The 25,019-nt window shown below is 66.3% G+C and overlaps 4 protein-coding genes across 4 annotated transcripts; 1 reads left to right on the forward strand and 3 right to left on the reverse strand.

Annotated features, from left to right (window-relative positions):
* Positions 1-2,012: 2,012 nt before the first annotated feature.
* Positions 2,013-3,337, reverse strand: EMIHUDRAFT_240052 (hypothetical protein; the record flags this gene model as incomplete). The annotated part of the gene is made up of 3 exons (XM_005775003.1): positions 2,013-2,232; positions 2,801-3,072; positions 3,317-3,337. 3 exons carry the CDS (start codon positions 3,335-3,337, stop codon positions 2,013-2,015), a joined length of 513 nt encoding a protein of 170 aa, XP_005775060.1.
* A 3,273-nt stretch (positions 3,338-6,610) lies between these two features.
* Positions 6,611-9,373, forward strand: EMIHUDRAFT_458108 (hypothetical protein). Its single transcript, XM_005775004.1, has 5 exons — positions 6,611-7,289; positions 7,468-8,002; positions 8,153-8,202; positions 8,401-8,536; positions 8,869-9,373. Exons 1-2 carry the CDS (start codon positions 6,654-6,656, stop codon positions 7,618-7,620), a joined length of 789 nt encoding a protein of 262 aa, XP_005775061.1. The 5' UTR covers positions 6,611-6,653; the 3' UTR covers positions 7,621-8,002; positions 8,153-8,202; positions 8,401-8,536; positions 8,869-9,373.
* Positions 9,374-11,942: 2,569 nt separating this feature from the next.
* EMIHUDRAFT_444221 (hypothetical protein) lies at positions 11,943-13,184 on the reverse strand. Its single transcript, XM_005775005.1, has 3 exons — positions 12,692-13,184; positions 12,436-12,489; positions 11,943-12,222 (listed from the first exon to the last, which is right to left on the reverse strand). Exon 1 carries the CDS (start codon positions 13,156-13,158, stop codon positions 12,697-12,699), a length of 462 nt encoding a protein of 153 aa, XP_005775062.1. The 5' UTR covers positions 13,159-13,184; the 3' UTR covers positions 11,943-12,222; positions 12,436-12,489; positions 12,692-12,696.
* Positions 13,185-24,050: 10,866 nt separating this feature from the next.
* On the reverse strand, positions 24,051-25,011 carry EMIHUDRAFT_368294 (hypothetical protein; the record flags this gene model as incomplete). The annotated part of the gene is made up of 1 exon (XM_005775006.1): positions 24,051-25,011. A coding segment is annotated over one exon (336 nt), but the record flags the coding sequence as incomplete, so codon positions are not given.
* Between the last annotated feature and the right edge of the window lie 8 nt (positions 25,012-25,019).

Raw genomic sequence — 25,019 nt, forward strand, 5'->3', positions numbered from 1 at the left:
ATCACCCTCATCATGATACGCCGCGCCCTCGATTCACTCCGCCGACTGATTCCCACGCACACACACACGCACTCACGCACGCACGCACGCACACACACGCACACACGCACTCACGCACACCCCCATGGCTGCACAGACGGCCGGCGGCACACCGCGCCACCTGCTGTGCTACTCGGCGGGGTCGCAGCTGCCTCTGGAAGGCACCGAGAGGGACAATAGTGCGCAAATGGTCAAAATCAAGGTTTTGTAACGCGAGCTGTGCCACAGTGAAATGGAACTAGCCAGGGGCGCCCGGCCGGCCGGTGGACCGCAGGAGCCCCCTGGCGTGTTCAGCCGCCCCTCACGCCGCTACGCGAGTCAGAATGAACCGGAGCGGGGCATGGCGCGCGTCTCGGCCTCTTCAAAGGTGCGTGGGAGCATGCCGAAGGAGGGAAAGATCAGGGGCGACGGGTCGTCCGCCTCTGGCACCGCCTCCAAACACAGGTCAAGCTCGGGCTCCTCGCCAGCCACCTCCTCCTCGGGCTCCTCAGCCTGGCCTCGCCGCCGCTTGATTGTGGGATGCAGCTTCTCCCCTAAGCCAGACCGACAGTCTTGGGGACTGGCAGCTTGCCAGCCCCGCGATGTGAAGCGAGGCCAAAGCGCACCAAGGGCTGACGGGTGGGAAGCCGGGCTGCTGCTGGGCTGGGTTGCCGCTATCTGCGTCGTCCGCCCACCTTCTCCGTGGCGGCCCTGAGCCGCATCGTCCGGCTGTTCCCCCGACATATATCGCGGCGGTCCTCTGACCGCTGCTGCGACAGTAACGCCAAGTTTGGTTCGACCGACGGCCGCACCCTGTCTCCCCCTTTGTTTGTCGCATATGTTACGAGCTCACAGTATGGGTTTGACCTCGTAACATATGGCATGTCTCGGTGTGCTCGGTCGGTGCTCGCTCAGAAGTTACAACAGAGAGAGAGCAACGACCTTCTCGCAAGGTAAGATAAGGTAAAACACAGACAGGCTCAACACAGACAGGCTCGCTCGCTCAGTCAGAAACCTAAAAGCACAAATATCGTTCTAGAGCCGTAAGAGCTGCATGCACATGCACATGCACATGTGCATGCACATGGAGCATGTTGTGCATGTGCATGTTGTCCGGCAGCCCTATTTCTTTCTGTCGCGCAGCGTGCTGTCATCTCCTGTCCAGCATCACCCATGCATACTTACTGCGCCGGTGCCCAGTCCTGACTGTTCTTCACCTCAGATACATACATACACCCGAGGGCGAAATTACTCTCCGGCAGAGCGTGGCCACTTGACCCAATCACACATCGCCGCCAGGACGTCATCCCCCCCCCCCCCCTGAGCATCAACCGGCACTTCGGCCGCACCTCGGCCATACCTCGGCCGCACCTCGGCCGCACCTCGGCCGCACCTCCGCCGCACGCACCTCGGCCGCACCTCGGCCGCACGCACCTCTCGAACGCACCTCGACCACACCTCGGCCGCGCCTCGTTCTCACCTCGTTTGCGCCTCCGGCCACACCGTCCGCACCTCTCGGCCACCGGCACACCTCGTCCGCGCTTGTCCGCGCTTCGTTCGCACCTCGTCCGCACCTCGGCCACACCTCGGCCGTCCTTCGTCGCACTTCGTCCACACCTCGGCCGCACCACACGTCACAAAGCGATCCGTCACGTAAAGCGGTCCGTCAAGAGAAGAGGAGAGGGGGCGGTGCAGGCAACGGCGGCGACGGCGACGGCGGCAGTGGTGGCGGCGCGGGCAGCGGCAGCAAGGGCGTCGGCGGCAGAGAGGGCTGCATGGAGGCTGATGGAGGGCGGCTGGGCAAGGCGAGTTCGAACAGCAGCGGCTGCGTCGTCGTCTCCACAAGCACAACCAACTCCCACGCTCGAGAGGCGTGCGTCACGTTGTCAGTGAAAGTCGTGATGACTTGTTGCAATGCTAGTGCACTGGTATGATACGCGGCTTGTATCTCGACCTGCACCAGAACGCTCGCGGCGTGGGCTCTCAGCCCAACCTCACCAGCCTCCACCTTCATCCTGCAGTGTGCCTTCATCCTGCAGTGTGTGCACAAGTGCCGTCCGCAAGCGCTGAGGCTTACTCCACTCCTCGATGGATCCAGCGAAGGTCGCATTGAACGTAACCACGAAGCGCTTTGCTGGTCGGTCGGAGGCCTGCAGCCCGGCCTGACGGTTGAGTAAGATCAGGACTGTCAATACGCTCGCAGCTGCCACAGCTCTGCCAAGACGAAGGCGGCGGTGGCGAGCAGGCAATGCCATCTAGGCGGCTGCTCTTTCTGCAGCCGAGATGTCGTGGGCCGAGTAAGTGACGATCACCGAAGAGGTCAGAGGCCTCTGAGCGGCGCATCAATGGCGCCTCGGATACAAATGTTGGCGTTGCGCCCGGGGACCGCGCGGCGGCTACGGCTTTAGAGCCGTAAAGCCGTACAGCTACAGCGTACAGGCTACCGTACACGTGGCGTGACCTCGAACGAAATAGAGCTACGGCTTTAGCCGCCGTCCGTCCTGTTGGATTTTCCTACAATCGCTGTGAACATAGAACATCCCCAGGGCCTCCAGGGCTCGCACCTCAACCTCTCACAGACCAGCGCATAGCGACAAACTATCACGTATCAGTCTCTCATCTCTAAGTACAAGTGCGCCGGACCCCCCCCCCCCCCCAAAGGTCCTAAACAATCACGCAAGTAGCCAGTCAAAGCCCGGCTATAATGTGGGCCGGTCATACAACGCCTTGATCTGCCTTGACACAGCAGCAGTGCTCGAGGGGTTGGCCGGTCTCTCGGCACTCGGACGCGGTTTGAACGGGCGTGTCGCGGTGCAGCTCGCACGGCGCTCCCGACGGGAGATTGCGGGGGTCTTTCGGATACCACTCGAACGCCCAGCACTCCGCGCCCCTCCTCTCGGTGCACGCCTCCTCGCATGCCTCGGGAGTGGTGATTCCCACCATCGCGTGGTACTGGCCCGGCCCGCAGTCAAGGGCTCGGCAGGCGCCTGGGGAGCCGTCGCCCGTCTCAAGGTCCGTGAAGCTGTAGTACCCGGGCGGGCAGCTGAACCCGCCCTCGATGCCGGGGTAGCACACCGAGGGCGACAGGGGCGGCGGGAGCGACAGGGGCGGCGGGAGCGACGGGGGCAGAGACGGCGGCGGCGGCGAGGGCGGCGGTGGCAGGGGCGGCGGGAGCGACGGCGGCGGAGACGGCAAGGGCGGCGGCGGAGAGGGCGGCGGCGGAGCGGGCGGTGGAGGTGTCGGCGATGCCGAGGTCGGCGGCGGCATCGGAGGTGCAAGCGGAGGTGCAAGTACGCACTCGCAATAGCAGCACGGCCATTTGGCGGCCCGGGGGGGGTTGGTACGAGGAGCTTGAGTTATGCCATGGCGGCAAGGGCAGGCCTCGTCGTCCGCGCAGTAGTTGTAGCCATCCGTGCTTGGTAAAGGGGTTTCCGGCCCCCCGGTACCGCATACAAACGTGGGCGGCGGCAGCTGCGGTGGCGGGGACAAGGGCGGCAGCTGCGTTGGCGTGGAGGGGCGCATCAAGGGCGGCGGCGGTGACGGGGGCGGCGAAGGGGGTGCCGGCGGCGGCGGGCTCGGGGACATTTCTGGCGGGTCCCCCGGCGGCTGGACTGGATGAACACCCTCTAACGCGTCGAGCAAGGCTGCGAGGGGGGGCGAGAACGAGAGGCGGGCGGGTGGGCGAGGCGAGGCGCGAGAGCGAGGGCCGAGGGGTGGGCGAGGCGCGAGGGCGAGGGGTGGGCGAGGCGGAGGGCGAGGGGGTGGGCGAGGCGCGAGGGCGAGGGGGTGGGCGACGCCTGAGGAAGCCGCCCTGGGAATCCAGAAAACGGCGTGCATGCAATTTCATGTGAATAATAGCGGCGGTTAAGCTGGGGCGCGGCGAGAGAGAGAGAGAGAGAGAGAGAGAGAGAGAGAGAGAGAGAGAGAGAGAGAGAGAGAGAGAGAGAGAGAGAGAGAGAGAGAGAGAGAGAGAGTGAGAGAGAGAGAGAGAGAGAGAGAGAGAGAGAGAGAGAGAGAGAGAGAGAGAGAGAGAGAGAGAGAGAGAGAGAGAGAGAGAGAGAGAGAGAGAGAGAGAGAGAGAGAGTGTGTGTGTGTGTGTGTGTGTGTGTGTGTGTGTGTGTGTGTGTGTGAGAGTACGCACGCGGACGGTTAGGCGGACGGACTTGTACATTTACCAGGGCGTGATTGGGGACCTGCCCTGCATCGGCGACACGAAGATCTTTGCCGGTGGTGCCGTCGGACCCCTCGGGGGTGGGGCGCATGGGGGCGTTCTCGTCGCTTGCGGCAACACGCTGCCACGCGCCCGCGAGACGGTTTTGGGCGTGGAGGGCGGGGACAGGTGCGGGAGAGTGCCACCGTCGGGTAGGACGGGTCGGCCCGGAGCATCGGAGTAGCCGTCGTGGTCGCGGCGAGCAGCGCCGGCCACTCCTGCGGCGACCACAGCGCTCAGAGAGGTACATAGTCAAGCGATTGCGCGAAACCCACACTTTGTTCGCACTGCTGGATTTTGGTACGCACCGCACCCTCTACGCTCTGGCTCTGCCTCTCGGCTCTCGAAGTCTCGTCTCTAACCCTCTCTCTCGGACGTCGGAGAGCAGGGCTCGGCGATGTTTGTTGGTGGATAGAGCATCTCTGTATGCAATGAGCGAAAGAGAGAAAATGATAAAATTGCGCGTCGGCCCGTCACGGCCGGACTGCGAGAGAGATTTTTAGCAATACCAAACAACTCTAACACTCACACGTCATTTGGGGCCTGGAGCCCTGTTCACGCGCGCGCGAGACGTGCAGACAGGGTTGCCAGGTGAGAGCGAATGGCGCGGTTCACGCCTCGCACAACAGAGAGAGAGATGCGCTCTGCACTTGGAGCACTGCATGGTGGGACATAAAAGAGAGCGAGTACTTGGGCGAGTAGGCCGTGCGGTCGACGCTGCCGCGCGCGACTTTGCGCGCGAGGCGGCGCAGCTTGAGAACGGCGGTGGGCGAGAAGCCGCCGCCGAACGTCTCGTGGAGCAGCAGGTTGAAGTTGTTGCGCTTGTCCGGACTGCTGACATGAGAGAGAACTCCGAGCAGAACCTCTCTGACCTTGCTAGTGTTTGCGTTGATGAGCGGGGTGGGGTGCGCCCCAAGCCCACAGGCCCAGGTTAGGTTTAGGCCCACCCCTGGGTTCGGACTTTTTGCGGGGTATGGTATGGTACATCGCGCAACCCACCTCGAGACCATACCCCCCCGCCTGCTGACAGACCCAGCCTCCCGGCTGCCGGCCTCGGGCGGTCAGGACCATACCCCCCCACCCTTTGGGCAGTACCATTGATTGATTGATGGGAAGGCGAAACACAGTCCGACCAACGACTGGGACACCAACGCGGTATGGGTGGACGCTAGACGGGCGATGACGGTCACACAGGAGCGACACACAGAACCACAAGACAAGACACTCAGCCGAACTGACTGCCACACATCCTGAGCGAACTTCCCTGGTCACCCGCGGCCGGACTCCATCCGGCACGCGTCGCTGGGCGCTCAGAGCTGCGTCCCCTGCTCGCCACCCCGACGCCCAAGGCGCCCGAGCGAACGACAGGCGGCACGCGAAGACTGGTTGCAATCCCGCCGACCGCCAGGCCGCGGGATGATGAGTGCGTGGTCTTGTAGTGGGTCTCGGAAGCTCTCCTCTCGGGCTAGGAGCCAGCCCCTCTCCCTTGCCCTCGGAACACTGTGTCCGAGTCGAGGCGTGTGCTTGCCGGTCGACGGCCGCGCGCGGTTGGCATTGTGACGAGGGTTGCGCGCGGCCGCGGCGCGCCCGCCATGGTTCGGCGCGGCGCGCCTACCAGCGGCAATTGTCGAGGCACGGGAACGCTTACCAGGGGTCATCCTCTGAGCCTGGGTCGTCGGCGCCGCGATGCCACGGCGGCGCATTCGACGTCGTCGGCGCGCTGCCCCGCGGTGAGCCCCGCCGCACGTGGCGACGGCCGCAGGTTGGCCCGGTGCAGCGCGCCCTGGCCGCAGACTGAAGAACGGCCACGAGGGGTGTGTGATGTGCGGTGCGGGGTGTGAGGGGGCAACGTCTTTGTGTGTGTGCGCGCGCCGCCGCCGCTTGTGATCTGAACTGAGAGGGGGGGGGGGGGGGGCCTTGAGAGCTTACGGGGGGTCTCCCCGCGCCAGAGGCTCTGCCTCTCCTCTCGGGATTGAACTGAGGGATGGGGGCGGGGATCCTCCCTCTTCCCGCCATCGATGCCGGGGCTCAACCAATCCGGAGAGGTCATTACCATTCCTCCATACATCCTCCCAGCTTCGACGGCGGGCGTCTAGGAGTGTGTCGTCAACTGGCCGGTGGTCTTTCAGTGTGGTGAGGTGGGTTTCGTGACCGTTCAGCGTCGATGCCGCCTTACTTACCTGTTCCCCGCTGGCGCGACCCCGCGCCGGCCAGCGGAGCCATTGCCCGCTCAGTCACCACCCCCGCCGGCGCGACGCGATCCGATCGGCGCCGCCACCGACGGGGCCGCCGGCGCGGAGTGGATTCTCCGTCGTTGCCGGTCGGGGTGTTGGACCATACCCCGGAAAAGAAGGGACCCTGTGATGAGCGAAAGAGCTGGTTGTGAGGAAGCGCGGTCAGCGCAAGTGGGCCAGCGTGCTCTTTCATGCTGCAAGCTCCGCTCTTGCTGCTTGGCCAGAGAACGGTGAGCGTCGGCGAGTCGGGAACGCTGCGGCTCGTGCACGTGTCGGACGCGCACTACCACCCGTTCGCCACAGCCTGCGAAGACGTGCCGCGAGGCGCCGGTCCTTGCACGCACAGGAACACGACGCAGTTCCTCGCCTCGGTGCTGCACGTTGAGCGGCCGGACCTGGTCGCATTCACTGGCGATGTCATCGACGGCGACTCTTCTCCACCGCAGCTCGCAATGGCGCAGCTGTACGGCGTGGCCGGCGCGCGGCCTTGGGCCGCCTCGCTCGGCAACCACGACGAGGAGTCGACGCTGAGCCGCGACGAGGTGCTCGCGTACGTCACGACGCTGCGCGGCTCGCTGACCGAGCACGGGCCGGTGAAGGGATCGCCGGGCAACTTTTACCTCGACGTCGTCGCGGCGGGCGCGGCGGCGGCGGGCGAGGCGGCGATGCCGGCGCATGTGGCCGCGCCAGACGCGCGGCGTGCGGTGGACGGGGAGAAGGGTGCGCCCGAGCTCAACGCCTCCGGGCGGTCTGAGCCGAGCAAAGAGGGCGAGGCGGCGGGCGGCAAGTTGGTGGTTGCGCGGCTCGTCTTTTTCGACAGCCGGAAGGACTACGCGCGTAGAAGCAGAGAATGCGCATTCCTGCATCCCAACCAGCACTCGAGAGGCACGTATTCCGCTGTATTCAGCGGTATTCACTGTCTTCCTATCCGTTACATTCACGCGGTGCTCTGAAGACACTGCACAATACCGCCTTCCCGCCCTGAGGTTGGTGTTCAGCACGCAGGACCACGTGCGGCAGATGATCAGCGACGCCCAGCTCGCCTGGTTTGTCGAGACGGTGGGCTCCTTGCCGCGCGTGCCGACGCTGGCCTTCTACCACATTCCGCTGCACGAGTACGAGGCCGAGAGGCCCCGAGATTGCCCGAGATCGCGATGAGCCGAGAGACTCGCCGAGCTTGACCGAGATCGAGGCGTGCCGAGATTTGCCGAGATTTATCGAGCTCGAGACTCGGCGGCGGTCGCTGTGAGGACGCCCGAGATCGCCCGAGATTGCCGTAGATCGCCCGAGATCGCCCGAGATTCAGGCGGCGGTCGCTGCGGGGGTGCCAATGTCGGGCGAGAAGCGCGAGCCGGTCTGCAGCGACGGGCCGAACCCGCGCGTCTTCCCCGCGCTCAAGGAGGGGGGCGTCGTCGCCGGCTTTTGCGGCCACGACCCGCTCAAACGCCTCTCTGAGTTCGGAGCGGCTGTGCCTCACCAGTCCTCCTTGTTGAGAAGTGTAGGCCACGACCACACAAACGACTTTTGTGCCGCGTGGCAGGTGTGTCCAGCAGTCCGGACCCAGTGCTACGGCCGGTGACAGCGTGCCTCGTGTCGGCTCCCGAGCCAATCGTGTGCAGCGTGTGTGTGCGTGTGGGCCCGTCCTCCATGCTTGGAGGTGTGTAAGACTGACTGACTGACTGACTGGCAGGGGGTGCAGCTTTGCTACGAGGGGTCGCCCGGCTTCACCGCATACGGCAGGTGCCGGGCCTTTTACCTATTCGGTATCACTGCCCAGCCCTCCCGGCCTGTTTCCCTCTAGCGACCGGTCGATGAGAGGGCGGCACGTCGAGATACCCTCATCCCCACCCCCACCCTCATACCCACATCCACCCTCACACCCACCCCCACCCTCACACCCACACCCACACCCACACCCACGAGTATAATGCGCCCCAGGTGCGACGACGGCGGGCGGAGCTGCTACATGCGCCGCGCGCGCGTGACGGAGCTGCAGATCGACGTGGGGCGGCGCCGCCTCGCCGCCGTGCGGACCTGGAAGCGAGTCGACGCCGGCGGCAGCGTCGCGGCGGCGGCGCGCTCCCTCTCTCGCCCTCTCCCTCCCTCCCTCCCCCTCCCCCTCCCTCCCGACTGCCGACGAGCACTGGGGAGCTACTCCCACTGCCTCCCAAGTACGCCTCTGTGCCCGTGGCCTGGCAGGCCGGTGCCTGCTCTGTGCCCCACACAACACTGCACGCATACCACACCTTTGGGACGGGGTAGGCGCGACTCGACGACGAGCTGCTCTGTGCCCCACACAACACTGCACGCATACCACACCTTTGGGACGGGGTAGGCGCGACTCGACGACGAGCTTCTGTGCCCCACACAACACTGCACGCATACCACGCCTTTGGGACGGGGTAGGCGCGGCTCGACGACGAGTTGCTGTGGGCGTCTGCGAACCGGAGCGCCGGCTTGGTGGGCGCGCAGCGCACTGTGTGTGCCTCCCTCGACGTTGGCCCGCGGCGCGACCAGCCGCGCCGCCGCGCCCCTCCTCCCCACCATTGGACGTTGTTTGATTGAGACAGTGGCTTAGAAGAGAATAGAGATCTGAGTACTGAGATGCGGCGCGTGCGCAGTCGATTGGGAGAGTTCGAGAGATTTTGAGATTCTTCTCTTCGATTGGTGGACCGCCGCTCATATTGGCATGGCTGGGGATATTGCAGCTAGAAACAAACAGAGCCGCGTACACCGCTCAGAGATATTTTCAGAGACAGGGAGAGTTTCCCGAGATCCCGTTGGCGGCGTTGCCGTTATCTCATAAAGCCGTAGTACTTCATTCATCATGGGGCGGTTACACCCCGGCGTCCAGAACGATGTAGCTCATGAGTCATGTGTGTAAAGCCGTACCACGGCTTTACGAAGTGGTACCAGCTATGCAAAAAGGGGGGGAGCATACACACACATGAGCATGGAGCTGCTCTCAAGCCACGAAGGAGAATGCTCGAATCACGAAGGACGACGCCTCGGCGCGGCGACAAACTATCAGTCTCTCATCTAAGGTCCTAAACAATCACGCAAGTGGCCAGTCGGCTTTAATGTGTGCCGGTCATACAACGCCTTGATCTGCCTTGACGCAGCAGCAGTGCTCGAGGGGTTGGCCGGTCTCTCCGCACTCGGACGCGGTTTGAACGGGCGTGTCGCGGTGCAGCTCGCACGGCGCTCCCGACGGGAGATTGCGGGGGTCTTTCGGATACCACTCGAACGCCCTGCACTCCGCACCCCTCGCCTCGGTGCACGCCTCCTCGCATGCCTCGGGAGTGGTGATGCGCTTCTGCGCGTGGTACTCGCCCGGCCCGCAGGTAAACGTTCGGCAGGCGCCTGGGGAGCCGTCGCCCGTCTCAAGGTCCGTGAAGCTGTAGTACCCGGGCGGGCAGCTGAACCCGCCCTCGATGCCGGGGTAGCACTCCGAGGGCGACAGGGGCGGCGGGAGCGACGGGGGCGGCGGGAGTGACGGGGGCGGAGACGGCGGCGGCGGCGAGGGCGGCGGTGGCAGGGGCGGCGGCGGTGACGGGGGCGGCGAAGGGGGTCGTGGCGGCGGCGAGCTCGGGGGCAATTCTGGCGGGGCCCCCGGCGGCTGGACTGGCTGAACACCGAGCACGAAGAAGAGCATGGCTGCGAGGGGGGGCGAGAACGAGAGGCGGGCGGGTGGGCGAGGCGAGGCGCGAGAGCGAGGGCCGAGGGGTGGGCGAGGCGCGAGGGCGAGGGGTGGGCGAGGCGGAGGGCGAGGGGGTGGGCGAGGCGCGAGGGCGAGGGGTCGGCCGCTTAGATGGGCGAGGGCGAGGGCGGCTTCCTGGGAATCGGGCAGAAATCGGCGTGCATGCAATTTCATGTGAAAACCAGCAGTGAAAAACGGCGTGCAATTTCATGTGAATAGATAGCCGCGGGGGTGCAGGAGGCGCTCAATTGCTGGGAGGAGGGCGCGTACGAAGCGGAGACGATGGAGGCGCTCGCCGAGTTCGGCGATTGAGCGCCTCCCTCTCTCTCCGGCTGCGCGCATGACCGGTGCGGCCTCCGAGTCGGCATAAAGCGCGCGCGATAAGGTTTTTTCTTGCCTTCCCTGGGACCCTGTTTGCATGTCTGACTGTCACTGTGCGATTTCGGGGCCCGGGGTTGTGCGTTTATGTGAATAGCCGCTCGCTGCGGGGCAAGTTGCGGTGGAGCACGAGTTTCACTGCGAGCACAGCATACGCACGAGAGAGAGAGAGAGAGAGAGAGAGCAGTCCTAGTCCCTAACAACACATCTTCCACAGATAGCGACCTCTCATTCGCTCGTCCGCGCCCGTCACTGCTAGTCGGGGCACTCCCGGCGTGCGGCCCGGTCCCGGTCGTCACTCCGGTTGCTCGTCTTCACACCGTCAGAACTCAGCTCCGCTAAGGATCCAGCGTCTGAGACTTGGGCATCTTACACAACTTTTGTAGTAGAGCACAATGGCACCCTTGCATCAAGTGCATCACTTCATTAATAGACCGTAATAGAGGTCCCCGTTTTCGGCCGCCGCGGCCGGAGAGCACCCCCGTCGCCCCCGGGGGCCCGTCGACCCCCCAGGGTTGTCGCCAGAAACGCCGCTACGTACCTGTTCGGGCAAACCATCGAGCTGCATGTCGATTTCGACTTGACGGCGGCATGCAGGCATCACGTCTCCATGCTGCCGTCAAGTTGGAGCCAGTCTGCGGCGACCACAGCGCTCAGAGAGGTACATAGTCAAGAGATTGCGCGAAACCCACACTTCGTTCCAGCCTTCGGAGGCTATCGTGGGGTCGAGCCGGCAGTAGCCGTGACATGTGGTTCCACCACCCCTCGTAGGCTTTGCCTCTGACCGCCACCGTTCCAGGCTGCCTAATGGAATGGAAAGGAAGGCTGGGCGAGCGTATAGAAGCGCTCTCGACCTCGTCGTGGCAGCCTGCACGGCAGCGCTGGCGGGCGCGATGAGCGTCGTGCCACTTGACCCGAGACGGGTCGCAGGCGTCGTACCGAGCGCGTCGAGACCGTCTCCTGATGTGATCTGCACGGGTGAGTCACGTCGGCGTCAAAGGAGCGACGTGCGACCTGTCAGAGCTTGATCTCCAATCTCAGCGGCGTCGAGTCGTCTCCGGCGCGCAACAAAGGTACATCCCCAGGACGCGCAGAGGCAGCTGCGACCCCGCCGAGTTTAGACGGCGGCACACCGCGCCACCTACTATGGGCCGCCGTCTACTCGGCGGGGTCGCAGCTGCCTCTGGAAGGCACCGACATGTACCTTTTTGCGCAAAAGGGCGCACAATCAAGGTTTTGTAACGCGAGCTGTGCCACAGTGAAATATGGAAGTTGGAACTAGCGCCAGCCGCTCTCGAACGTCGAAGTCCTCGTCTCTCCCTCAACCCTCTCTCTCGGACGTCGGAGAGCAGGGCTCGGCGACTGTGTTTTTGGCGGATAGAGCATCTCTGTAATTTATGGTTTATGCAATTGCGAGCGAAAGAGTCGAGAAAATGATAATATTGCACGTCGCCGTCGCCCGTCGGCCCGTCACGGCCGGACTGCTGACATGATAGAGAGAACTCCGAGAACCTCTCGGCGTTATTGGAGATACGGTACGCGGCACCATCGCGCCCGCCACATCGCGCCCCTCGGGCTCACCCGACCTCGTGCCGCACGAGCTTGATGCGGAAGACGAGGTCCGAGCACGGCGGCACCCCGGGCCCGCTGCCGCGCTTGCCGTACCCGAGCTGCCACGGCACCTGCAGAAAAAGAGCTCGCGTTCGCCGAGCTGCCACGGCACCGGAAGGGGGAGCGCATACACCGCACTGCCGCAAGTCTCTGAGGAGGTGTGCTCAGAGCGGTCTAGCAGCCGCCGCGACGCCTGCGCTCGACTCCTCTCCCCTTGGTTGGCGTCGCTCGGCTCCTCTTGGCTGCTCTCGGCTGCTCTCGGCTGCTCTCGGCCCCTCCCGCGCCTGCACGCGCCTCTGCCCGCCGAGCCGCATCCCGACCACTCCGGCGTCCATTCCCTGGCGCCGCGGCGGTGAGGGACAGCTCAAGACGACAGAAGCTCAAGACAGGCCGTGAGATATGGGGGGAGATGGGGAGATGTGGCGGAGATATGGGGAGATGTGGGGAGACGCTGCCGCCGGTGCCGCCTGGCGCTGTTGGCCCCTTTGCCGGCCGCCACTCCGGTCCGCGCACTGTGTCTAGCCCTACTCGGCGCATGTCCTTGATCACGTCGCCGCCGCCGACCGTGAAGCAAAACTTCTTGCCCGCCTCGACCTTCTCGCCCGTCGCGAGGAGCGACAGCGTGTAGTCGATCGCGACCGCGTCTCCCTTCGCCACGGGCGACCCGCCAGCGTCTCCCGGCGAGAGCTCCTCGGTGGCCACCGCCGGACCGGCCGCCGCCTCTGGGATTGGCTCGCCGCCGACCCAGAACTTTGCGGCCGACTCGGCACTCGTCTGCAGCGCCCCCGCCGTGACGCCCGCCTTGATCGCCTTGCGCACCTTGGCGCCGTCCGTGTAGCCGCCCTCCGCAACCGCCTTGACGATCGCCGGAGCGGAGGAGGCCTCGCCGCGAGCGCGCAGCGCGTGGACGACACGCTGGAGGATGGTCGCCGACTTTGGCAGAGGCTTCTGCGCCGCCCCGGTGGGCTGTTTGGGGAACGGTTCGGAGGACGGGCCGGCATCAGCATCGCGAGCGCGCTTCTTGGCGTTCTTGGCGCACATCAGAAAGAAAGAATTTTCCCTGCGTGCCTCGCATAACACTCGGCACAGGACTGGGCACGGGACTGGCGCGCACTGGCACTAGCACAGGTACACCAAGAAAAGAAAATGCGTCCCCAGACTAGGAGGACGGCTCGCCGCCACCACAGGATTTCACATCAGTCGGCCCTGATGACATTCTTTTCCCTTAATTTTTTAATCAGAATGCTTTGTGCCCTCGCGCAGCTCCTCGGGAGATTATTAAAAAAATCGAAATCCGAGTCGGCCCGTCCCGCCGCGATCAGGTTTTGGCTCCCTTCCCTGGGACCCCTGTTGCGTGACTGTCTCTGTGCGATTTCGGGCCCAATCCTGACGGAGTGGGTGGCGGGAGAGGGCAAGCACTTGAAGAGGGGCGGTATGCCGCTGTCGTCGCTCTCAGTGGAGAGGGACGACATGCGACCCATGTCGTCGTCGCCGCCGTCGCCCTCGGCGGAGGGGGGAATCATCGATCCCGACGCGTAGAAGTCGTCGGCGGTGGCGGTCATGTCGACGTCCGGGTTGAGGCGTTGGCACTCGCGGCAGCTCTCGTGCATGGCGCCGACACACAAGATGGTGGCGCCCCCGTCGCCCTGGCATCCGCCATCGACGGAGCGCAAGACGTGCTGGGAACGGTGGTCCCCAAGCACGGCGCGTCCGTCGGGGCCAAAGTTGACGGGGACGGTGGAGCCGCCAAACCATATTTTCGCAGCAGTGGCCGCGACGGAGTAGTAGAAGAAGCGGAAGATGGCGAGGAGGGACGGAAAGCGTCTCCGCAGGAAGGCGAATCCCGCCCAGCGGCTCGTCCACTGGTACATGGCGGAGATGTCGTCGGAGACGATGCCGTGGCGTGGCGCATGCTCGGTCCAGCCTCGGACGAGGCGGGCAAGTTTCTCCGTTCCCTTGGAGGAGAAGCACCAGTTGGTGACAAACTTGAGCGGGCGGGAGGCGGCGGCGAGGGCGTCCCTGGCAGCAGCGAGGGCGGCGGCGGTGCGGCTGGCGCGCGCGCGCAGGCCTGCGGCGGACGGATCGTTGCCGGTGGGTGCGTAAAATTCTTCCTTCCAACTGCCGCGAACCCATGCCTGCCCGATGCTCGACGAGTCGCTCTCGCTCACCGCGTCGCTCGCCGAAATAGACGCTCTCAGCGTGTCCTCAAGTGCGCATGGCATCGCAGACGCGGCTCGCTCCGTGCTTGATCGAGTGCCGGCGACGGAGGTGAGCCCGTGTGGCTGAGCGTGCAAATACGGCCTATCTTCACCTCGCGCCTCTCTCTAATGTAGGTCCTCGACGTGGCCACCTCTTTGCTATGCTGGCCGCACTGGGCTAGCGACGAGTCGCGCGTGCAGCGCGTCCGCCTCGTCTCGTACTTGGCGGCCTTGCACGGGCCGCTGCCCGGCATTTCTGCTGCGCTGAGCCGGAGATTCGGCGAGCAGCCACCGCGCTCGGATGTGGCAATCGAGCTGCTCGACGCGGTCTCCAACCTGGGCAGGCTCGACGGGGAGGCCTCGGCGGCGGCGGCGAGCGCGACTCTCGTTCGTGAGGGCGCGGCGTGTTTGGCCGAGGCGGCGGCGCCGGCTATGGCAGAGGCGTCGGCGCCATCTCGCGGGCTTGACGCAGCGGCGACGGTGGAGGCGGCGACGGTGGAGGCGGCGATGGCGACGGCGGCATTGGAGGAGGAGGCGGCGATTGCGGCGGCGGCGGCGGCGGCGGCTTCGGCGGCGGCGGAGGCGGCGATTGCGGCGGCGGCGGAGGCGGCGGAAGCGGCGGCGGAGGCGGCGGCGGAGGAGACGGCGGCGGCAGCGGCGGAGGCGGCGGTGGAGCGCCTCGACGATCTGGCGAGGACACAGAGAGTCCGCTGCACTCTGTGCCACGAGCTGCCTCGCACCGGGGCCGCGGGGTCGAGTGCGGCGTCTGGCAACAACGGAAAGACATAGCCGAGATACGCAAGCCTCCTGCAGCCTCGACAACAACGTTCAGTAGCAGGCGGTGGCACGGCGGTGGCAGGGAAACTTTCGTTTCGCGTGTTTCTTCTTTCAGGCGGTGGCGCGGCGGTGGCAGGCGGTGGCATGGCGAGTGTGAGCTCGATGTCGCTCTCGATGTCGCTCTCCTCCTCCTCCGCCCTCTCCCGCTCCCTCTCCACCGCCCCCTCACCGCCCGCGACGCCCGACAAGGCGAGATTCGCCGAGATTCGCCGAGATTCGCCGCCCGTGCCTCCACCGCCGCGAGATCGCAATCTCGCCTCCTCGGTCTGGCGGCCAGCAGCTGCCACTGGATGGCCGTCACACCCCGGGCAGCCGCCCGGCTACCAAACCCCCCTGAAACCTCGAATCCAGGCGCCGCTCCGGTGGTGCGAGGCTGAGCTTGGCAGCGACTTTGAAGAGTTCCGCCGCCTCTCGGCCGAGCTCCCTAGAAGCGGAATACGCATTCTTGTACTCCAGCCAGCGATCGAGAGGACACGGAATCCGCTGCACTCGGCGGCGTGGGCGCCCTGCCAGGAGGGTACGGCGGCGGCGAGGGGGGAGGAGTTGGCGCCATGCCGGGCGGGTAGGGCGGCGGCGAAGGTGGTGGCGTCGGTGCCTTGCCGGGCGGGTAGGGCGGCGGGGAAGGTGGCGGCGTCGGAGCCCTTCCCGGTGGAAAGCAGCCGTATTCGGCTGGACTCACTGTCTCCGCACCCCTCGTCTTCATGCGGTGCTCTGAGTACACCGCACAACGCCGTACTCCGCTCTCATGTTGGTGTATTCAGCACGCAGGCGGAGCTCCGATGCGGTGGCGGCGGGGAGGAAGCCGGCGAGGGCGGCGGCGAGGGCGGCGGCGGAGGCGAGGGCGGCGAGGGCGAGGGCGGCGAGGGCGAGGGCGAAGGCGAGGGCGAGGGTGAGGGCGGCGCTGAGGGCGGCGGCGGCGGCGACGGCGAGGACGGCGGCGAGGGCGGCGGCGAGGGCGGCGGCGGCGGCGGAGGCGCGGGCGGGTCTCGGCTCTCCACGGCAACGGATGGCGCCTTTTCCTTTATGCGGGGCTACGACGCCTCCGCCTCACCCGGCGCCTCGCCCCGCGCCTTTTCCTTTATGCGGGACTACGACGCTTCACCCGATGACTCTCGGGCGAGCTCGGCCCAGTCTCTGAGGGGACCACCCGGGCCGCTGCGATCCGAAGCGCACCTCAGCTGTTGTCCCTCCGGCGCAACGCTCGGCGGCGGGGCAGCAGCAGACGGCGCGGCGGCGGCGGCGGCGGCAGACGGCGCGGCGGCGGCGGCGGCACGGGCGGCGGCGGCAAAGGCCGCGGCGGCCAATGCAGCGGCTGCGAAGGCGGCGGCGGCAAAGGCGGCGGCGGCAAAGGCGACGGCGGCAAAGGCGACGGCGGCAAAGGCGGCGGCGGCAAAGGCGGCGGCGGCAAAGGCGGCGGCGGCAAAGGCGGCGGCGGCAAAGGCGGCGGCGGTGCCGTCGGCGGCTCAATCGGTGGCGGCAAGGCGGACGTGCAGAGGCACGTGGTATGAGAGAAGCCTTAACGCTGCCTCCCTCCTTAGCGTCGTTCCCCACCTTTGGCTCGCCGCCACCGCAGACGTCTGGGCGGCGCCGGCGAGGCTTGCAGCAGCAGCGCGACGCGACGTCTCGGGTGCCAACCCCGCCGCCAACGCCTTTGCCGCCGCCGCCGCCGCCGAGCGTGGCGCCAGAGGGGCGACGGTTGAGGCTGTGGAAGGTTGTGGACGAGGTGATGCTGCTCGGCCGGCGGCCGCGGTGCGTCAGGCGTGCCCTCAACGTGCTCGCCAGTGCGACCATAGTACCTCCCCATCTCTCCCCGTCTCTCCCCAGATCTCATCCACCTAGAAGCGGAACACGCACTCGTGTCTCCAGACCAGCGCTCGCCAGGGCACGTACTTCGACCGTAGTAGCCGTTGGCGCGCTCATCATGCAAGTCCTGCCGCCCCTTCTCACCGCGTTGAGACCTTGCCCCTCCACCCTCCTTTCGCCCCCGCCCCCGCCGCCCTCGCCGCCGCCCTCCCGCCCCGCCGCCACCCTCCCCTTTGCCGCCCTCCGGACTGCCGCCGTTCTCGCCCTCGCCTCCAGCCGCCCCGCTGCCCTCGCCACTGCCCCCGTCGCCGCCACCCCTGTCGCCGCCGCCCTCGCCGCCGCCGCCCTCGCTGTGTCGTCTGTCTCTGGGTCGAGTCGCGCCATGGTGCGAGGGCCATCGGTCGAGGCTAGCCAGTGCGCTTCAGCACCGTCCCCGGCCGACCTCGGCGCACTCTCGGTGAAATGCCGCCGCAACCTCGGCTCAAATCTCGGCTGTAGGTCGAGGTGCACCGGGCGGCGCTCGGCGCAGCCGCCTCGCCGATGCCTTGGGCTGTGGCCGCGGCCGAGGAGAGCAGCACCCCCCCACCCCCCCCCCGCCGCCGCCGCGCGGAGACGCACCCCGCACGGCAGACGCACCCCCCGCGGGAGACGCACCCCCGCCCCCTCTCCTCGGCGCCTCGCAGCGGCCGTGCAAGTGGCCACCCCGCACGCCAAGACACGCCGCGCCGCAGACGCACCGCCGAGATTCGCCGAGATTCGCCGAGACTCGCCGAGATTCGCCGAGATTCGCCGAGGCGCGCCTGCCGCTGACGCACCGCTGCGGGAGGCTGGACGTGTCCTGGACGCGGCCCGTAGGAGCGGCGCGCGCAGGCGCGGCGCGCGGTGCTCGGCAGCGCTGCGGCGCCTGCCAACACGCCTCTCGCCTCTGGCGCCGCACGGCAGCTTAGATGCCAGAGAGGCTGAGTACGGGGCAGCAATCTGAGGGCAGTGCTAGCCACGCCATTGCGATGCCACCGCGACGCCACCGCGTTTTGAAGCCTCTCCCTCCCGGACCCCGCGCCTCGACGACGCCACCGCGACCCACACGTACGGCCCGTGCATACGGCACCGCTTTGGGCGGATGTGGCGGTCTCGAGCGCTCCAGAATCGCAGCGACTCTGGGCGCCGTTCTGCTGCAGTGGGCCCGGGGAGCTCCTTCGAGACGCCGCCATCCCACTCCCCGCCGTCCCATTCCCCGCCATCCCCGTCCTCGCCATCCCACTGGGTGCGAAAATCTCCCCATATCTCCCCATATCTCCCCATGTCTCGTGCTAGGTGCGGGAGGCGATGCGGCGCGACCGACAACAGGCGCTCTCTCCCCATCTCTCCCCATCTCTCCCCATCTCTCCCCATCTCTCCCCATCTCTCCCCATCTCTCCCCATCTCTCCCCATCTCTCCCCATCTCTCCCCATCTCTCCCCGACCAACAACAGGCGCTCTCTCGCTCGCTCGCCGCCGAGACAAAAGAGACGGCGCCACGCCAGAGGGAGAACGCCTTAACAGGCCCTCGTGCGCGCCGCCGCCGGCAAACCGACTGAGGTCCTGATCTTTGCCCCACCGCCGCCACCGCCGCCACCGCCGCCACTGCCGCCTCCACTTCCGCCGCCGCCGCCGCCGCCGCCGCCGCCGCCGTCTCGCCTTGAGACGGCGGCGGCGGCGCTCGCCGTTGGTGGTGCAGGTTTGCCCCCGGAGGAGGGGAGACTGTATCCCGTAGATAGGTAGGCTGCGAGGCGAGGCAGAGCCAGACCAGCGAGTGGGACACACCGGCGCGTGTGGGGTGGGGAGATGACGGTCCCACCGGAGCGACACACAGACCACACCTCACAAGACGCCCCGCCAGCAGGGCCGCCTCCACCCTGCCCCCAGGTAGGTGGGAAGGTAGAGAGGCGGAGAACAGTCTGACCAACCACTGGACACCAGGCGGGGAGATGTGGGGAGATGTGGGGAGGTGTGGGGAGATGTGGGGAGATGTGGGGAGGTGTGGGGAGATGTGGGGAGAAGTTGGGGAGAGGTGGGGAGAGGTGGGGAGAGGTGGGGAGATGTGGGGAGATGTGGGGAGATGTGGGGAGATGTGGGGAGGTGTGGGGAGGTGTGGGGAGATGTGGGGAGATGTGGGGAGGTGTGGGGAGGTGTAAGGAGATGCGGGGAGATGCGGGGAGATATGACGGAGATATGACGGAGATATGACCACGGTACGGGTGGGGGTGCAAGCGAGGCGGAGAGACGGCCACACGGGAGCGGCACACACAGACGACACGAGGTGGGGCATTCCTCCCGTGGACTCCAACGAGTGCTCGAGAGGATGCACCCGCCGCACTCCGCCGCACTCCGCCGCACTCCGCCGCACTCCGCCGCACTCGGTCGTGTTTAGCTGTCCGTGCCCGCTCCAACGAAGGGCGTAGGCCCTGACTCCGACGGTGCACCTCCGACGCCCTGATTCCGTTGTCTTTGATGACGCAGGATCGCCCCATCCGCCGCGGACGCCGGCGCGCGCAGCAGCGCTGCAGCAAGGTCGCACAGCGGTGCTGCACGAGCTGCGCGGCCGCTTCCTCAGCGACCTGCGCTTCGCGGACGGCGCGGTTGCTGCAGAGGCAGCTGACGCAGAGGCGCCCGCCGGCGGCGCGGCCGCCTCTTGCGCGCTCGACGACCACTTCGGTGCATCGCAGTGCATCTCGCGTCCTCTCTGCGGGCTCGGCGGCGGCGGGCTCGCCTCGCGTGCGAGGGAGATTGAGGCGGCGCACGCCCCTCACACACCACACACACACACACACACACACACACACACACACACACACACACACACACACACACACACACACACACACACACACACACACACACACACACACACACACACACACACACACACACACACACACACACACACACACACACACCGCTCACCCACGCGCACTGGGCCTTGCACTTTGAATGCCGTGCGGCTCCTGTCTATCTGGACCACCTCGTGTATGTGGAGAGTTAGACTTTCCTTTCTAGGCGGCGCACGCGGCGCGGTGCGCCGGCGAGTCGGAGGCGGCACGCTCGCGGTACAGGGAGGCGCTGGCTGCAATGCAGGCGCGGCTGCTAGCCGAGCGTACGCGTATTTTGGTTCTTCTTTTCGTCTTCTTCTTTTCGTCCGAGAGCTCTCCCTATTTCCTCAGGCGCGGCTGCTAGCCGAGTTGACGCGGCTGAGTGCCGACTCGCGGCAGGCGGCCGCGCTCGACGTGGCGGCGCTTGTCGCTAGAGGGGGGGATTAGCGCTTCGCTCAGCCTCAGGACTCTCGCACCCGTTTGGACATGGAGAGCAGGACGAGACCCGGATCGTGTAAAGTAAGGTAAGGTGTGAGGCAAGGTAAATTTCTCCACACACGCAAAGAGTGGTGGGGGCAAGGTGGGGGGGGGGGGGGGGGGGGGTAACTTCCAAATGGAAAATCCTCCCACGTTTTTGTGGAGCTTGGTGTTGATCCACTACCACGCACACACACACCACACTCCACAGCAGACCCCCCCGCCACACCTCCAGAGTCCAAGACACACTCTCCGAGCTCTCTCTCCAACAGGCACGCATACGGCTTTATGTCAAAAGCAGGTGGTAGATGCACACCGAGTTAGGGCCCACGCCGACGCAGCGCGTGGCGAGGGTGATGGCGCCCTTGGGGTGGTTGAGGTAGCCCTGCGCCTCGTGGAGCCACGCCTTGTCGTTCAGCTCGACGTCCTTGTGGACGACGTCGATGCCGAGCACCGCGCCCGCCCCGAGTTGCTTCGTCGCGCGGAAGTGCGCTCGCGTCGCCGGGTGTACCTTCGGGTCGTTGACGATGGCGTCGAACATGTCTTGCTGCAGGGCGTTGTTGGCGACGTGCTGGAAGTGGCGCCCCGAGACCTGTTCGATCCCCTTGTAGTCGACGGAGCCGTCGTCCGCGACGATCTTGTTGCGGAGGGACCTCCAGTCGTCGGCGTCGCTGTCCGGGCCGCGCTCGAAGCCCGCCGAATTGCTCGCAAGCTCCTCGATGAACGCGATTGCCTCTGCTAGCATCGGCACGCCGGACGCGGCCCACTCGTTCGGGGGCGGCACCAATGGGGACACGTCCTCGAGCCGCCGCAGAAGATAGAGGACGTCGAGCACGCGCCCAGTCGAAGCGGCCGGCGCGATGAGTCGTGGGTGCGCCCAGCCGAAGCCGCCATTCCGCTGCGAGAGGTGCATCGCCTCCTCGCACCGCCGCTCCGTCGGGCCGGCGGGGTTGGCGTCGTGCTGCACGTCGCGGATCTCGGAGGGGCTGGTGGCGGTGAGCGTGCGGAAGAGCTGCGCTTGCGTCTCGCCCGCGTACTCGAGCGGCTCGCGCGTGACCGAGGGCTCGCAACCCCGGGCGACGTGGTTGAGCGCGGTGGACGCCTTGAGGGTGAAGCGTCCGAGGAGCTCGGCCGTCTGCCGCCCGAGCGCCGGCGTGAGCTTCTCGAGCACCCTCAGCTTGATCTCGTGCGCCCGCACCTTGTCCATGGCGATGCCGGTGCGCGCTGCCGCAGGACCCGACGCGCACGCCGACCCCAAGTATGGCCCAGATCCTGCCGAAATATGACCACATGCTCAAGGTGCGCAAGCGCCTCGACGGCCGCCTCATCTGGCTCATCCCGCTGGCGTTCGCGCTGACGTGGACCATCGACGCGCTCATCTACTTTGCGTAGCGTGGTACCGTGAGGAACAGCGGTGTAGGCTACACGACGCCCTCTACGCTGGGGTGCCGGCGCCCTACTGGGCGCCCCCCGCGCTCCCTTCCCCTCAGAGCCCCCCATCCCACTAGCATCCCCCCGCGGTCCCTCGCGGCCGCGTGACGCCGCACCAATGGCGCGCTGCGGTGCCTCGTCCGCGAGCGCCATCCAGAGCTGCACCGACAGTCGCTGCAGTGCAAACGGCATCCATTCGCGCACTACGACCTGGCCCGGGCTCATACTAGCACCCCACCTCGCGGGCCGATATTCTGGCCCAGCGAGGTTGCTGCGGAGCACTCGTTTTTTGAGGTGGATTCTTATTTTCTGGCCCGCTTTGGAAACACCGGGGCGTGGGATGGCAGCCCTCCTACCCGAGCTTACGTGTTACGAGAGAGAGATTTTGTTAGCTTACGTCAAGCCATCACCGTGGTCATCGGGCGTCTGTCGACGTCAGGACCACCCATAGCATACAGCTCGCGGGTTTGAGGTCGCAAGAGCCAAGATGGTGGCGTTTGGACATCCCAACTATCACACAAGACAACCTGTAGGTGCGACGGTGTATCATTCACTTTATGCCACCGTTGCATATCCGGATATGCAACGGTGGCATAAGGCGACTGATACACCGTCGCAGTAGGTGATGGCGGGACGGCGCAGTGTTTGTGGCACTCGGCAGTAGGCACCCGCGGCACGGCCGCCCGCTGTCGGCTGTCGGCTCTCGCGGGCTGCGGAACCGGCCCCAGAAGGAGACGGTCCGGGCGAGTGTGGCAGCTCCTGCGCTAGTATGGGCAGCCTCTATCACAACACTACTGAACTAGGGCTTCGAGAGCGAGCACAGCGCGCGGTGGAGTGTTGCACGAGTATATGGGACGTGCTCGCTCTCGAAGCGTCAGAAGGCACGTCACCCGTCAGCGCTGTTGCCAGCGTGATTGGCAGTCTCGCGGCGAGGCGGCGCCTGCCGAATGGCGATGCGAGGGCCGCCACCTCGTAGGTTTCCCCGTTTAGGGTGATCATACTGCCCACCTGGAGACCGCTGACATAGCAATTGACGACAATGACGTTGTCGCCGGTGTTGGCGTCCTGCGTCAGAGACATTCCTGTCCCTGCCGGGCATTCCCACGTGTCGGACGGCGGTAGTGGCGGACGCGACGGAGAGGGCGGTGCCGCAGGCAGCAGCGGCGAGGGCGGCGGCGCCGAGGGCGGCGGCGGAGAGGGCGAGGCCGAGGGCGGCGGCTTGTAGAGCACCGTGATCGAGATCGTGGTGGGCTCCTCCTCCATGCCCACCGGGGCTCCGAGCTCCTCGGCCATGCTTGCGAGGAAGGCCGGCAGCGTCGCGGCGGCCGTGATGTCTTGGGCGGTCGGCCCCCCCTCGGCCTGCACGATGGTCACCCGCACCGTGCTGCCGCCGAGGTCCTCGAGGGCCATCTGCTCGGCGGTGACAGTCACGGGGGGTTCGCCGTTGGCGAAGGACTTGATCTTGGCGGCCTCGACGGCGTCGAGGTCGATCGTCGATGGCGGTGACGTTGGACTTTTCACTCGCTGTTACACTCCGGACAAAGTCAAAGACGGGTGTACACGCAGGTCGTGTACCCGTCTTAGGACTTAGCGGCGAGGCGCGCGGGACCGTCTGTGGCGAAGTGGGTTGCGTCCCTCGATTTCCGTCAACTCACGGTCCTTCCCCTTTACACAGCAGTCAGCACAATCCACTCAAACCGCGCGTCTCTCACCACTCACACGACACGAGACGTACATTCAACACACACGGCGCGGTGACGAGGCCAACACTCACGCACATTGGCGCTTGTAGGGGACCCCTAGGGTTCTGAGGGCCGGATTTTTTTAAGAGCTTTTAAGAAATGAGGAGGTTTGGGGGCTCAACTTGCCATTTAAGAGATTGCAGGCACGGGGGGTCCCTCTTTTGAGACCGTTTAAGAAAATCGGCCTCACCGACATGCGTCGCAGGGTTCCGCGCCGTTTCTCCAATACTGCCGTTATTAGGCACAACCCCGCCTCTGAAGACACATCTGTAAGTCTGGTGCACTGGCAGGAGCCATACTCGCATAGGGGACGCGTGCTAGCTGACTGTAGCCAGCTTCCTGGCCTGCGGCGTGTCTACCGGGAGCCTCCCAGACCATCGACCTCGGGAGCTCTCCCGCACCGTTTAAGCGTTTAAGACCGTTTAATGATCGGCGGCCCAGGCAGCCTTAAAACGGGCCCGGGCGGGCCCGTTTTAAGGCGTTTAAGCCGCAGGGAGGCGCCCCAGGGCCCACCCTTTTAAGCCTAGGGATCGCGTCTTCTCTGGTAGAACGGGTACGAGATGTATGTAGGGAGTATTCGCAAAGAGGAGCCCCGCGCACGCACGACTCCGCAGCGGAGAAACCCCCGTAAGCCGTAACCCCCCCGCGTCCCCTAAGCATTTTGGCGTCTCTGCACTCTGGACAGGAGACCGTCACGCCGACGGCGCTGACCGCAGCTCCGCTGACGACGACCAAAGCTCGGCGCGCGCACATAGGGCCCTGGATGTGCGTAACAGGGCTCAGGAAAAAAAGGCGTTTTCCGGGCACCGCCTCGGGATCCAAAATGCGCCTGCGGGCGGACCCTCACGCTCACAGCACAGCTCTTCAGAGAGCACGCCGGACGCACTCGCCTCCGGTCGGTCGGTCGCCGCTGATGGCTAGCCGGTGGCCACCACGCGCCAAAGACAAGATCACAAGACGTTGTCAGGCGCGTCAGGAGGCCTTCCGAGGGTCTGCCTGCGGCAGGGGCGGCATCGGCGGCGCCCTGTGCACGGCCGCCGCCTGCCCCCGCCCCACCAGCGCCGGCGCTCGGCGCGGCGAGGTGAGCGAGCGCGAAAACGGCGCCGGCGGCTCTCTCCGCTCGACGCGGCGCGCGGCGACGGCGCCGGCGCTCGCGGCCGCCTGCAGCCCCATGGCGGCGAGGACGGCGGCGACGAAGTGGAGCAGGGCGGGGACGGCGAGGCCGAGGAAGCCGAAGCGCTGCCTCGCCGCCCACCGCAGCAGAGGCAGCGCGTGCAGCGCGGCAATCACGAGGTGGAGCAAAGCGACGGGGGCCATCAGCTGAGCAAAGGCCGGCCGCGAGCGCCACGCGACGCCGACGCAACCGGCGCAGAGGCCCGCGAGGCTCGCGCCGACCGAGGGGTGGCCGACGAGCTGGCCTCTCGCCCACGCCGCGTAGAGCTGGAGCAGCAGGAGCCCGTAGCAGGTGAGCTGCCGCACGCAGATGGCCTGGAGAGCGCGGCTCATCGGAGGCCCCGAGGGGGCGAGCAGC

This window comes from Emiliania huxleyi (genome assembly GCF_000372725.1).
Source record: "Emiliania huxleyi CCMP1516 unplaced genomic scaffold EMIHUscaffold_301, whole genome shotgun sequence".
Classification (NCBI taxonomy): Eukaryota; Haptophyta; order Isochrysidales; family Noelaerhabdaceae; genus Emiliania; species Emiliania huxleyi.

What these genes read in the sequence shown, in the direction of transcription:
- EMIHUDRAFT_458108 (XM_005775004.1), top strand. Translation starts at nt 6,654, where the DNA reads ATGCTGCAAGCTCCGCTCTTGCTGCTTGGCCAGAGAACGGTGAGCGTC. An exon ending in TCTTTTTCGACAGCCGGAAG is followed by an intron (nt 7,290 to 7,467) that starts GACTACGCGCGT and finishes TTCAGCACGCAG; the next exon opens with GACCACGTGCGGCAGATGAT.
- EMIHUDRAFT_444221 (XM_005775005.1), bottom strand. Translation starts at nt 13,158, where the DNA reads ATGCTGATGCCGGCCCGTCCTCCGAACCGTTCCCCAAACAGCCCACCG.